General features: G+C 43.0%; 1 protein-coding gene across 1 annotated transcript in view; it reads left to right on the forward strand.

Annotated features, from left to right (window-relative positions):
* ORC4 (origin recognition complex subunit 4) overlaps nt 1–14,472 on the forward strand; it is a 72,639-nt gene that overhangs the window by 6,414 nt on the left and 51,753 nt on the right. Inside the window, exon 2 of the mRNA XM_083153844.1 lies at nt 130–205. Within this exon, the coding sequence (XP_083009970.1) occupies nt 149–205 (57 nt within the window). The 5' untranslated portion in view covers nt 130–148. The remainder of the gene's footprint in view (nt 1–129; nt 206–14,472) is intronic.

The following is a 14,472-nucleotide window of genomic DNA, read 5'->3' on the forward strand; positions in this document are numbered from 1 at the left end:
TATGCTGAAATAGTTGCTGATATAACGATTTGGGCACAGATATAACTGATACAAATGATTGTTGATAAAACATTTTTTACCTGTTCACATTTTGCTATACAGTTAATTGCCTATTTTCTCCCATTATAGATACTTTATTGTTTATGTGATGAGTAAACGGAAGAGTAAGGACGTGAGCCTCCCTCTTGGAGAATGTATTTCTCAGGTATATTCTGTAATTCTTTATACTATGATAACATTGAATGGGTTTCTATGATGATGCATCTCTTATTGCTGTAATTCTAACCTCTGAGAAGAACTTCCACTTTATTGGTCACTTTGGGGTCAATTCCATTAGGAAGGGAGTACAGTCCGTTTGAGCCATTTTTACAGCAAATTTGCACTGCAAATTTATTCCCAAATTCACATTGCATTTTCACAGCCAATTTTTTGGTTATTTGTGCGAATCCTTTTGAACAGGTTAAAAGCTAAGGAATATCCTTATATTGGGGTAAAATTGCCAGGACACCAGGCAGAACCTATCTTTTTAGAAGATAATAAATAGAATCTGATTGGTTGCCCATAGCAACATCCCGCCTCACATCTTAGTAAATAAACACCCTAAGGCAGTGGTTCTCTACCTTGGTCCTCAAGGACCCCCAACAGTGCACGTTTTCCAGGTCCCCACACAGAATCAAAGGTGAATAATTAGCTCCACCTGTGATCTTTTAAAATGTGTCAGTGAGTAATGAGTGCACCTGCCAGATGACCTGGGAAACGTGGACTATTGGGGGTCCTTGAGGAGCAAGGTTGAGAACCACTGCCCTAAGGGGAGCTGAAATATGTTTTCTATCTTTTTACAAACTTGTATAAAACATTGAAAAACCATGTGAAACGGTGCATCAGAATAGTGGTAATTTGACCCAAACACTCGCTGGCTATCACCTGTAATAAAAAAAACCAAAAACAAAACTCCAGAACTTTTCTTATGGCCCTCGCAGCCTTTTATGTGGTTCTGCTATCTCAGTTTCTGTTTCTTTGGGATCCAGGATGGTTTTCCCACTTTTTAATGCACTTCTCCGGGTTGCTTTTTGTAAGTAAAGTTATGCAACCTCACAGCGGGAACCACAAATCGCTGTTAATTAAATTAAATCCATTGTGTTTGTCAGCTTCAAACTAGCAGCACATTTTATTCTTTTTATCATTTTCATTTTCCATCAGCAGCCCAATTAATGTAGTTATAACACCTTGTCACACATTTATTTTGATCTTCGCAACCCATTTAAGCACCACAAAATGCCAACTGAGATTTATAATATATTACTATATTATTCTTGCAGCACGCAATTGCAGGCTAAGCCTACAGCTGAATCAATCCCCACCACTAAAATAACTTACAAGCTTAGGAAAGAAGCTGGTGCAATAGGGTGCAGCACTGGAGATAGCAGCAAAACACCTCACTGAGGAAATGAAATAAAGATGCCCATTAAAAGGGTCCTCCCTTATAATTTCCTATAACCAAGAGGGCTGGGTTTGCCAATGCGAGAAAGCAGCCCTCCTGTCTCACCAGAGAATTTAGCGGTGTGTTAGTGCGGCAGGGGGAAGCTGGAAGAGCTGGTGGCCGCTATCAGCAGAGAGTATAGCAGCATGTCAGCTAGGTGGTGGCAGCTGGAAGAGCTGACAGCCACTGTTAACAAAGACCACAGTGATTGAGCGCTACTCTGCTGTGTGCCAGCTCCTGTACCCTGGGCACTAGCCCTTGCCTCCTCTGACTGTGCCAGTTAGAGGAGGCAAGCAGCAGTTCCATGGGTACGGGAGCCACATCTCATTAAGAAAAGAACTGTATGCAGCTCAAGAGCCACGGGTTGACCAGTCCTGTACTAGCCATTCGGCTCCAAACGTACATGTTACAGGCTGTGTTTGAAAAATGGCAGCTGATGGTTTGGTCATTTATCTCTCTCCACTGTATAACTTTCCAGTGATAAATACATCTGCCCCTATGTGAGAGTTACTAAAAAAAATTAAACCTACTGTACAACTAGAAATAGTTTTTATGTAATATTTTGTCCCTATACAAATTATTTTAGTTTTTTTTTTAAGTCATTGTTGATACTTATATTACTGAATCAATACAATACCTTTCCTATCCAATGTTTGAGAATACCGCTGTTAGCACTGGATGTAGTAGCTAATTTAGAGATGTACGCAAGCAATGTTTACTGAACTATGCATGTGCAAATTGGGCGTTTTGTCGTCAGACACAGTGCACTCCAAGCCACAGCCCAAATGAACCGTAACCGTTATGAACATTAGGGGATGACCACGGAGTGTCTTTTTGGGGGCATGTAGTACCCATTTTGTAGGTGTGCCTAGGCCAGTATGTAAGTATTCTGAGACAGCTTTACTGGCCCCAAGCAGCAGATTACAACAACCAGCATTAGGCCTCCTGCAGCAGTAGCATGTTATATCACATCCACTTCAAAGATGCAGCTGCTGAGAGCATTCTCTCTCCATCTCTGCCCATAGTCAGATAGTGGGGTGTATTCAATGCCGTTTAGGCAAGCTATGACGGCGAGCAGTGCCCATAGCTCGCGGTCAGTATTCAACTGACTCCCCTTCACTCGCCGATTCCACCTCACAGGTTCTTTTCAGTGAGGTGGAAACGGTGAGTGTGGCTGACAAAACGGCGAGGCCTGCCACTATATGCAGTGGGTTCAGCTGTGTTTGTGGCAAACCTCGCCGGTCCGGGGAATCTTCGCCGTCCTCTGCCGGTGAGGATTTCCCCAGAACATAGCATATGGCGAGCGGCCGGTGACAGGGTTAGATGGCAAGGATGGCTTGTTTTCGACGATCCTCAATGAAAACATGCCTTCCTTGCCTCACAGACCCCCTCGGCGGTGGCATTGAATACCGCCCAATGTGTGAATGACAAATACAGGCCCTAAGGACAGGTATAAGTTAAATAGAATCTGTAATTCTAAAACCATAGCTTGTTTAGTGGCATTATTGACAGTAGATACCTACTAGCGCACTCAGGGTAGTGGGGAGAAAGGGGAAGGGGAGAGTGGAAGAGGGAATAGATCAGTGGCAGAAGGAAGATGAATGTGCCCAGTCTAATGAGAATAGCGTGACCCAACAATTTACTTGTATGATGTGATTAATTAAACTGTGAAGACTGTTACTTTATTAGCAATTTTGTTTTTTAAAAGACGAGGACCGGATGTGGGGGGGGGGTTCCTTGTGTGGAGTTCCTCAATTGAGGCGGGTATCAGTCCTGGATAAAAGTGCGTGGGGGTAGTTTGAAACCTAGAAAAGGGTGTCACCCTGCCACTCACTTGGGAGGATGTGTGAGGAGGGCGTCCTTATATATGGTGTGCCAATGTCAATCCTTTCGAATTCTCTACAGGTTACTCTTACTGTCCATAAAGGGGAGCCCTTACGGGGATGAGAGTATCAACAGATCCCCTTTGTACCATAAGTCCTAACTTAGGACTTATGTCTCCTAACCTTAATGTGCAGTGGGATTTTAGTGTCTGTCAGCACCTTGCAGTGGTGGTGCTGCAATGTGGGTATAGTCTGTATGTGTAAAAGGGATGGTGTGGGCAAGGAGCGGCGTCCCGTAAGGGCTCCCCTTATGGACAGTAAGGGTAACCTGTAGAGCAGCGGTTCTCAAACTGTGGGTCCTGACCCCAAAATGGGACCCGACCTACTCAGGATCGGGTCATGACTCCATGTTGCTGACCATCAGGCTGATGACTTTTCTAATCTCAGTCAGTGATTCAAGGAGTCTGAAAGATCTGTTGAATTGTCTGTTATTTTAACCCCTTCCTGACAGAGCCAGTTTTTGCCTTCCTGACAGAGCCCTTTTTTTCAAATCTGACATGTATCACTTAAGTGGGGATAACTTTTTTTTGCTTTTACTTATCCCAGTGATTTTGAGATTGTTTTTTCGTGACACATTGTACTTCAAATTAGTGGTAAATTTGGGTCGATACAGTCTGTGTTTTTTTGTGAAAAATACCAAAATGTCGTAAAAAAATGGAAAATTTAGCAATTTGCAAAATGTTAAATTTTCTGCTTGTGAGACAAATAATCATACCACTCAAAATAGTTAATAACTAACATAGACCATATGTCTACTTTATGTTTCCATCATTATTTCAACTTCCTTTTCATTTTTTTGGACACTAGGAGGCTTACAATATGAATAGCAAATTCTCAAATTTTCAAGAAAATTTCAAACACTGATTTTTTTAGGGACCAGTTCAGTTCTGATGTGACTTTGAGGGACTTGTATGTGAGACACCCCCATAAATGATACCATTTCAAAAACTTTACCCCTCACAGTATTCAAAACAGCATTTTGGAAGTTTGTTAACCCTTTAGGTGTTTCACAGGAATTAAAACAAAGTGTAGGTGAAATTTCAAAATTTCATTTTTTTTGCAGATTTGCAATTTTAATACATTTTTCTAAGGAACACAGTACATTTTACTAGAGAAATGTGACTAAAAATTGATTCCCCCAATTCTTTTGTTTTCATAAATATCCTATATGTGGCCCTAGTGTGCACGTTGACCAAACCACAGGCTTCATAATAGAAGGAGCACCTACTTGATTTTGGAGCCTCCTTTTTATGAGATTATTTTTTAGGCACCATGTAGGTTTCTAGGCACCATAAGATGCTAAAATTTAGGAACCCCCCCACAAGTGACCCCATTTTGCAAACTACACCCCTCAGGGAATTCATCTAGGGGTATAGTGTACATTTCAAACCCCCAGGGGTTTCACCAATTGTGGTACAACTGGGCAGTGAAAATGAAAAATTAATTTTTTTACACAAAAATGCAGTTCTGGCTCCAAATTTTTCATTTTCACAAGGAATGAAGGAGAAAAAGCACCCCAAAATCTGTGCCCCAATTTCTCCCGAGTACGGCAATGCCTCACATGTGACCAAAAAATACCATTTGGGTGCATGGCAGGACTCAGAAGGGAAGGAGTGATTTTTGGATTTTGCAGCTCAGATTCTGGTGGAATGTTGGTGGGTGCTATGTTGCATTAGCAAGACCCCCCAAGCACCAATACAGTGGAACCCCCCCACAAGTGACCCCATTTTGCAAACTACACCCCTCAGGGAATTCATCTAGGGGTATAGTGTACATTTCAAACCCCCAGGGGTTTCACCAATTTTGATACAACTGGGCAGTGAAAATGAAAAATTACATTTTTTTACACAAAAATGCAGTTCTGGCTCAAAATTTTTCATTTTCATAAGGTATGAAGGAGAAAAAGCACCCCAAAATCTGTGTCCCAATTTCTCCCGAGTATGGCAATGCCTCATATGTGACCAAAAAATACCAGTTGGGTGCATGGCAGGACTCAGAAGGGAAGGAGTGATTTTTGGTGGTGGAATGTTGGTGGGTGCTATGTCGCATTAGCAAGACCCCCAAAGCACCAATACAGTGGAACCCCCCCACAAGTGACCCCATTTTGCAAACTACACCCCTCAGGGAATTCATCTAGGGGTATAGTGTACATTTCAAACCCCCAGGGGTTTCACCAATTTTGATACAACTGGGCAGTGAAAATGAAAAATTACATTTTTTTACACAAAAATGCAGTTCTGGCTCAAAATTTTTCATTTTCAGAAGGTATGAAGGAGAAAAAGCACCCCAAAATCTGTGCCCCAATTTCTCCCGAGTACGGCAATGCCTCACATGTGACCAAAAAATACCATTTGGGTGCATGGCAGGACTCAGAAGGGAAGGAGTGATTTTTGGATTTTGCAGCTCAGATTCTGGTGGAATTTTGGTGGGTGCTATGTCGCATTAGCAAGACCCCCCAAGCACCAATACAGTGGAACCCCCCCACAAGTGACCCCATTTTGCAAACTACACCCCTCAGGGAATTCATCTAGGGGTATAGTGTACATTTCAAACCCCCAGGGGTTTCACCAATTTTGATACAAGTGGGCAGTGAAAATGAAAAATTACATTTTTTTACACAAAAATGCAGTTCTGGCTCAAAATTTTTCATTTTCAGAAGGTATGAAGGAGAAAAAGCACCCCAAAATCTGTGCCCCAATTTCTCCCGAGTACGGCAATGCCTCACATGTGACCAAAAAATACCATTTGGGTGCATGGCAGGACTCAGAAGGGAAGGAGTGATTTTTGGATTTTGCAGCTCAGATTCTGGTGGAATGAATGGTGGGTGCTATGTCGCATTAGCAAGACCCCCCAAGCACCAATACAGTGGATCCCCCCCACAAGTGACCCCATTTTGCAAACTACACCCCTCAGGGAATTCATCTAGGGGTATAGTGTACATTTCAAACCCCCAGGGGTTTCACCAATTTTGATACAAGTGGGCAGTGAAAATGAAAAATTACATTTTTTTACACAAAAATGCAGTTCTGGCTCAAAATTTTTCATTTTCAGAAGGTATGAAGGAGAAAAAGCACCCCAAAATCTGTGCCCCAATTTCTCCCGAGTACGGCAATGCCTCACATGTGACCAAAAAATACCAGTTGGGTGCATGGCAGGACTCAGAAGGGAAGGAGTGATTTTTGGATTTTGCAGCTCAGATTCTGGTGGAATGAATGGTGGGTGCTATGTCGCATTAGCAAGACCCCCCAAGCACCAATACAGTGGAACCCCCCCACAAGTGACCCCATTTTGCAAACTACACCCCTCAGGGAATTCATCTAGGGGTATAGTGTACATTTCAAACCCCCAGGGGTTTCACCAATTTTGATACAAGTGGGCAGTGAAAATGAAAAATTACATTTTTTTACACAAAAATGCAGTTCTGGCTCAAAATTTTTCATTTTCAGAAGGTATGAAGGAGAAAAAGCACCCCAAAATCTGTGCCCCAATTTCTCCCGAGTACGGCAATGCCTCATGTGTGACCAAAAAGTGGCAGGACTCAGAAGGGAAGGAGTGATATTTGGATTTTGCAGCACAAATTCTGGTGGAATGATGGTGGGTGCTATGTCGCATTAGCAAGACCCCCAAAGCACCAATACAGTGGAACCCCCCCACAAGTGACCCCATTTTGCAAACTACACCCCTCAGGGAATTCATCTAGGGGTATAGTGTACATTTCAAACCCCCAGGGGTTTCACCAATTTTGATACAAGTGGGCAGTGAAAATGAAAAATTACATTTTTTTACACAAAAATGCAGTTCTGGCTCAAAATTTTTCATTTTCAGAAGGTATGAAGGAGAAAAAGCACCCCAAAATCTGTGCCCCAATTTCTCCCGAGTACGGCAATGCCTCACATGTGACCAAAAAATACCAGTTGGGTGCATGGCAGGACTCAGAAGGGAAGGAGTGATTTTTGGATTTTGCGGCTCAGATTCTGGTGGAATGAATGGTGGGTGCTATGTGGCATTAGCAAGACCCCCGAAGCACGGTGAAATTATGAACCTAATAATCCATAGATGTGTGGTATATTTTAAAACACTCCTTTATACATAGGCCGGGTTTGTCGGGGCAAGTGTCACACTGGAAAATAGTTTGCTTTCTTATTCCCTTTTTATAGCAAACTTTGCACCTTTTTTGTGTCCTGCCCTTTTTTCCAGTGGAGGGGATTTCATCAGGAAAATGCTGCCCTGGTACAATACGGGGGCCAGTACTAGAAGTACTGGGGCCCTCTGCCTGCTGGTTCCCAAATATTAGGCCCTTTATGACTTCCTCTTGAAAGTGCATAAATGTCCCCCTCTGGCCGGTAGAACGGAATAGCATGTAAGCGTTATACAGTGCCATCTGGATGATATACACGGCCAGCTTCTTGTACCAGATTTTTGTTTTCCGCAGGGCACTGTACGGCTTCAGTACCTGATCTGAAAGATCCACTCCGCCCATGTACCTATTGTAATCCAGGATACAATTAGGTTTTGAGGTGTGGGTACTGGTACCTCGTACAGGGACGGAGGTGGTACTGTCTCCGTGAATTGTTGTCAGTATAAGGACATCCCTCTTGTCCTTATATTTGACCAACAACATATTTTCGGTGCATATTCCCCTGCTTTCACCCCTTCTCATTACTTGGGCAATGTGCGTTTTTGGGAGGCCTCTTTGGTTCTTGCGCACAGTACCGCAAGCTGCTGTACCTCTTGAACCAAGGGCCTTAAACAGGGGGATGCTAGTGTAAAAGTTATCCACATAGAGGTGATAACCTTTATCCAGGAAGGGGTGCACTAAATCCCAGACAATTTTTCCACTAACACCTACGAGGGAGGGGGGGCATTCTGGCGGTTCAATTCTTGAATCCTTCCCTTCATATACCCTAAACCTGTGAGTGTACCCTGAGGTGCTTTCACACAGCTTATACATTTTTATGCCATACCTTGCCCTCTTACTGGGAAGGTACTGGCGGAATTTAACCCTTCCTTTTAAATGTACAAGGGATTCGTCTATGCAAATGAATTTATCTGGGATGTACATGTCTTCAAATTTGGCACTGAAATGATCAATGACCGGCCTGACTTTGAATAGCCGGTCAAAGGTGGGATCATCTCTGGGTGGGCACTGTGCATTATCGTTGTAATGCAAAAATTTAAGGATCGTCTCAAATCGAGCCCGGGGCATGGCCATACGGTAAAATGGGGTGCTGTACAGAACATCTGTACTCCAATATTGCCTAATTTCTGGCTTTTTTACTATGCCCATATGAAACACCAGACCCCAAAACGTCATCATCTCTACTGCATCTACAGGGGTCCACCTAGCAAATGATGACGTGGGGTTTTGAGCAATAAACTGCTGGGCATATAAATTAGTTTGGTCCACCATTAAATTTATAAAATCATCAGAGAAAAATAATTTGAAAAAGTCAATTTCTCTGAGACCTGTGGAATCAAATTGGATTCCTGGCATGGCCAAAAACTCAGGAACCTGGGGCTCAAAATTGTCTGGTGGTGGGGTCCATACGAGATCAATTATTGGGGGGGGGGTCTCAGCTGCTCTACGGGGGCGTCTTTGAGGGGGTCCCTCATCACCAGAGGAGGAAGAGGTGCTTAAGACGAATCCTTCAAATTCCCCGCTTGCCTCACTGGCTGTGTCAGAGTCAGAGGCAAGCATGGCATATGCCTCCTCCGCTGAATACATTCTTCTGGATGACATTTGGGATGACATTTGGGATGACATTTGGGATGCCATTTTTATTTTTGTGTTACTGGTAGTGAAATGTTTCAACACGTGTATAGTGTAGGGGGGGGTACAAACTTTATTTCAACCCGGGGGGTATGTAGTGTGTATGTAGTGCAGAAAAAAAAAAATACTTTATACAAAAAAAAAAATTGAAGGGGTTAAAAAAAAAAATTGAAGGGGTTAAAAAAAAAAAAATTGAGCACAGATGTTGGTCAGTAACGTCCGTCACTGAACAGCGCTCAAAGGCAACAGGAATTTGATCAAAAAAAAAAAAAAATAGATCAACCCTGTGCCGAAAAAGCTGATCAGTGATGTACGTCACTGATCAGCGCACAGTGGCCACAGGACACCCACAAAATCACAGTGTGTGTAAAAAAAAAAATAAAAAAAAGACCCCACAGCACCCACAAAAAAAAAAAAGGTGATCAGTGATGCGACACTGATTACCAGTGAGGGGCAGCAGGTGCACAACCTTTGGTGCAACTGACAGTGCAACTGGCAGCAACTGACAGGTATATATAAAAAAAACAACCTCTGCACCCCCAAAAAGTTGCTGATCACCTCAGATATAGTGATCAGCACAAAAGGTGGGGGCAGCAGACACAAAATTTAGCACTCACTATCACTCTCTGTCACTATCTCTCTCTATCTCTCTATCTCTCACTATCTATCACTCTATGACACTGCAGCAGCAGCAGTGACAGGTATATATATATATATAAAAAAAAACCTGCGCCCCCAAAAAGTTGCTGATCAGTTAATTTATACTGATCAGCACAAAAGGGGGGGCAGCAGTCAGTTATATAAAAAATATATAGCACAATCTGTCACTATCTCTATCTCTCTCTCTATCTCTCTCTATCTATAACTATCACACTGCAGCAGCACAAAATATAGCACTCTCTGTCACTAGGCCTCTCTATCTCTATCTCTCTCTATCTCTCTCTCTCTATCTCTCTCTCTCTATCTCTCTATCTATAACTATATCACACTGCAGCAGCACAAAATATAGCACTCTCTGACACTATCTCTCTCTATCTCTCTATCTCTCTCTCTCTCTCTATCTCTCTCTATCTAACGCTATTACACTGCAGCAGCACAAGTTCACAACACAGGAAGTCACAAGTAACAGGATCCAGGAAGCATCCAGCGCACTACAAGTGATGAAGCAGTGATCAGGCAAGGTATTTGCAAGGATCAGGTAAGTATTTGGCAAGGTTCAGGTCAGTATACTGCGGCAGCTAGGCACGGTGACCGCACTGCACGCAATTCCAGACCGGAATGGCGTCTGCAGTGCAGTCACCGTTAGTTTAAATCCCCCTCCTTGGCTGTGATTGGTCCGTCGGCCCGACGAACCAATCACGGCCTTTGGGGGCGGGCGGGGTGAGGTGGGGTGACACCAGTGTCACCCTTACACCCCGCGGTGATTGGTGCTGTACTTTACAGCACCAATCACCTCCGATCCCGTGTCACCGGCGAACGTTATTCGCCGGTGACACAGGAAAACGCTGTGAATGGCTGTTCACACTGAACAGCCAATCACAGCGATCGCCGACGGGGGGGCGGCATCGCAGCCCCCCCTGGGCATGCACGGACATGTCTGCTGTCAGGGACAGCAGACATGTTGAAACTGTCACCGCGTCTATAGACGCGGTGACAGTTACAAGCCATGACGTACATTTACGCCATGTGTCGGGAAGTACTTCCCGACCATGACGTAAATGTACGTCAATTGTCGGGAAGGGGTTAACCTCCTCGCATCATGTTGTGCCTCCACAATGCTGCCATGTTTGTGCTGTCTGCTGACTACACGTCATGTGATGACTTTCTGCAGTAACTTGCTGGGGTCCTGTCATTATTTTTTATTGTATAATGGGGTCCCAGAGCAAAATAGTTTGAGGACCCCTGCTGTAGCGAATTCTCCAGGATTGACATTGGCACACCATATATAAGGACGCCCTCCTCACACATCCTCCCAAGTGAGTATCAGGGTGGAACCCTTTTCTAGGGTTCAAGCAACACCCACGCACGTTTATCCAGGACTACTCGCGCCTCAATTGAGGCACACAAGGAAACCCCCCCCCCCCCCACATCCAGTCCTCATCTTTTTGTACATTTTGCTAATAAAGTAACAGTCTTCACAACAAAAGTGTACTAGTTTAATTAATCCCATCATAAAAGTAAATTGTTGGGTCACGCTATTCTCATTAGACTGGGCACATTCATCTTCCTTCTGCCACTGATCTATTCCCTCTTTCACTCTCCCCTTCCCCTCACCCTTCCTCCCCACTAGCCTGAGTGCGCTATTCTCACCAACCTAACACTAAATCGGCAAGGGGTACTGGACACACCCCAGAATTAGCAGCATCAACCATCCATCATTCCACAAAAGGTAGAGGGCAATATAAATTTGTCTTTCAGTAGATACCTACTATCTTGTAGAAGAGTTTGAAATATTTGTTGGACCCAAGGGCAGTAATGGTTGTTAAGCAGACTAGTATTCTATTGCACTTCTTGTAGTGACATCACACAGATATGGCGTTTTTTTCAGAGAAGAAAGTTTTACAATTTGGGAGGTTTTTTTTTGGGGGGGGGGGGGGGTCTGATTTCTCCTGAGGAATTGCTCAGACCATCTAGCATTTCCCACAAGTTCATTAATGTAGTTACAGTACTTCTGTTTTCACATCTTTATTTTGGTTTGTTTAATTAAATAATACAATTAAATACAATGTAACTCTTCTATAAGATATTTCTGTATCTGATATTGTTATTATCCTGTTGTTTGATAAGCATTATAACATTTTATCATGTTACATCACAATTAGGGGGAAATTTACTAAAGGAAATTTGTAAAAAAATGTGTATTTGTATCCAGTAATACACTCATTTTTGACATTTACTATCCCGAAAATACGGCAATTCGTATTCGTATTGATGTGCTATAAATACGAATACGAATTGCCGTATTTTCGGGATAGTAAATGTCAAAAATAAGTGTATTTCTGGATACAAATACACCTATTTTTTACAAATTTCCTTTAGTAAATTTCCCCCTTAATGTCTTGTCTTGGTGTTCTTTAAGAACTATACTGCTTTCACATATACGCCAAAACCCCTTTTTTTTCCTGGGGACATGCATTGCAATGGGTTGTGGCAATGTGAACAGAAACGTCCCAGGTCTACTACTCTGCTAGGAATCAGGGTTTTTCTCAGTAGTGAGTTTGTTCACCTGTATTGTGAGCGCATCTGACTCAGGTTTTTAGACCTGTGTGGTGCGCCTGGAGATGACATTAATTGCAGGCGCGTGCACCACATGAGAGGGTAGCACCCTTAGCATATTGGCAGCCGGACCTGCAGCACCAGTTCTGCTAAAGTAGACTGGAGTGGCCAGATCCAGAAGCATCAGTGGGGTAGCTGCAGGAGACATTGGACAGATGCAGCAGCACCAGGGAGAACATTCCGCAGAAGGTATAGTGGGCCAGCAGCAACACCGATAGGCAGACGCAGAAGGAGAGTGCATGTCTCACTGGAGTGATGAAGAGGTTCAAAAACTCCTTGGGATGAGGAGGAAATGAAGAAACGAATTACTGGCACTGTAAAAGATTCCATAGTCTATACCAGGCATGGCCAAACTATGGCCCTCCAGCTGTTGTGAAACTACACATCCCAGCATGCCTTGCCATAGTTTTAGCATCCCCTAATAGCAAAACTGTGGCAAGGCATGATGGGACTTGTAGTCTCACAACAGCTGGAGGGCCATAGTTTGGCCATGCCTGATCTATACATAAATAGCAAAGATCTTGGCCAGCAGAAGGGTACCGTGTACCCTTCAACAAGTGCACAATAAGCTTAAAGCAATGAGAAATCAATGCACAAAAGTCCATGCTAAAGGGCCAATCCAGACAGAGTTTTTGGAGCGCTTTTATGATCAATGTCATATGTCAATGTTATGATAATTCACCATTATCCAATTCAGTGGCCCTTCATCTTCAGTTAGTGGTGCAAAGCAGGCTGTGACTCCAGAAATCCGCCAAGATGCATTCTCAGCGCAGCTGCCATTATAGTATGTAATTCTTTATGAAAAGGGATAATACATGTTAGAATTTGTCTTTTATATTTAATTTTGACATTGGTGGTTATAAAAAAATGCCCTCAGTTCTGCCAGGATGGTGGTAGAAAATGCCTTTGGTCATGTGAAAGGACGCCAATGTTGTTTAATATAGAGGAATGACAGTCACAATGGGCCTTATTTTGGTTCATTCTTTCTGACAAAATCGTTCTTAGATGGACAAAACCATGTGCACTGCAGGGGGGCAGATGTAACATGTGCAGAGAGAATTAGATTTGGGTGAGTTATTTTGTTTCTGTGCAGGGTAAATACTGACTGCTTTATTTTTACACTGCAATATAGATCTCACTTTGAAGTAAAACCCCACCCAAATCTAATTCTCTCTGCACAAGTAACACCTACCCCCCTGCAGTGCACATGGTTTTGCCCATCTAAGAAGGATTTTGTCAGAAAGAATGAACCAAAATAAGGCCCAATGTGCTGGTGGCCAATGTAGTTGCTGCTTGTTATGTTTGAGACAGCAATTCATATTTCAAATATGACTTTGCTCTTAAGCCACATAGGTTTCTTTTTGACATTTGTTCTTTTATTTACCCTAGGAATAAATTTCAGTGCCCTCCAGCAGTATTTTTTTTTAAGTTTGCCACCTTTTAGTAGTATTCATTCCTCTAAATAATTCCTTCCAGTTTGTATACTTTAAGGACTCCTCAAACTTACCAAAGTCTGCTTTTCTGAAACTTAACGACCTAGTTGCTCCTATATAATTATCTTTGTTAAAATCGAAATCAAATGTGATCATATTGTGATCACTGTTCCCGAATGTCTCTCTTACGGCCATTTCTCAATATTCCGCGCCCGTTTTTGTCGACACGCCCACATTTTGCCATTCGACTGGCAGAATAATTGAATTCCACGTGTCGAGTATCTGTCAAGTGGAGTGAAAACAGCCCGGAATTCTGACTGTCGGGACATTCAGACAGTCTCATTACCGGATTGAATACTGCCCTGAAGCTCACAGCAATGCTGTTATTAAAGGCGAGGCAATTACCAGCACACCTGTTGTAAAGCACCTAGGAAAACAGCTGACCCTAGCTATAACAAATAGGTTAAATCAGGTTGCATGAAAAAATGTGATCACAAAAAAAATTATTACAAAATTAATCTAATAATCAAAATTCCCTAAATTGCGGCACTCGCTATTCCTAGATTTGGGGTTCAACATGTTATGTGACGACATTGATGAAATCCACATCACAGGGGCTCTGCACTAACA

The sequence above is a fragment of the Crinia signifera genome, chromosome 7 (genome assembly GCF_055691185.1).
Source record: "Crinia signifera chromosome 7, ASM5569118v1, whole genome shotgun sequence".
Taxonomy (NCBI): Eukaryota; Metazoa; Chordata; class Amphibia; order Anura; family Myobatrachidae; genus Crinia; species Crinia signifera.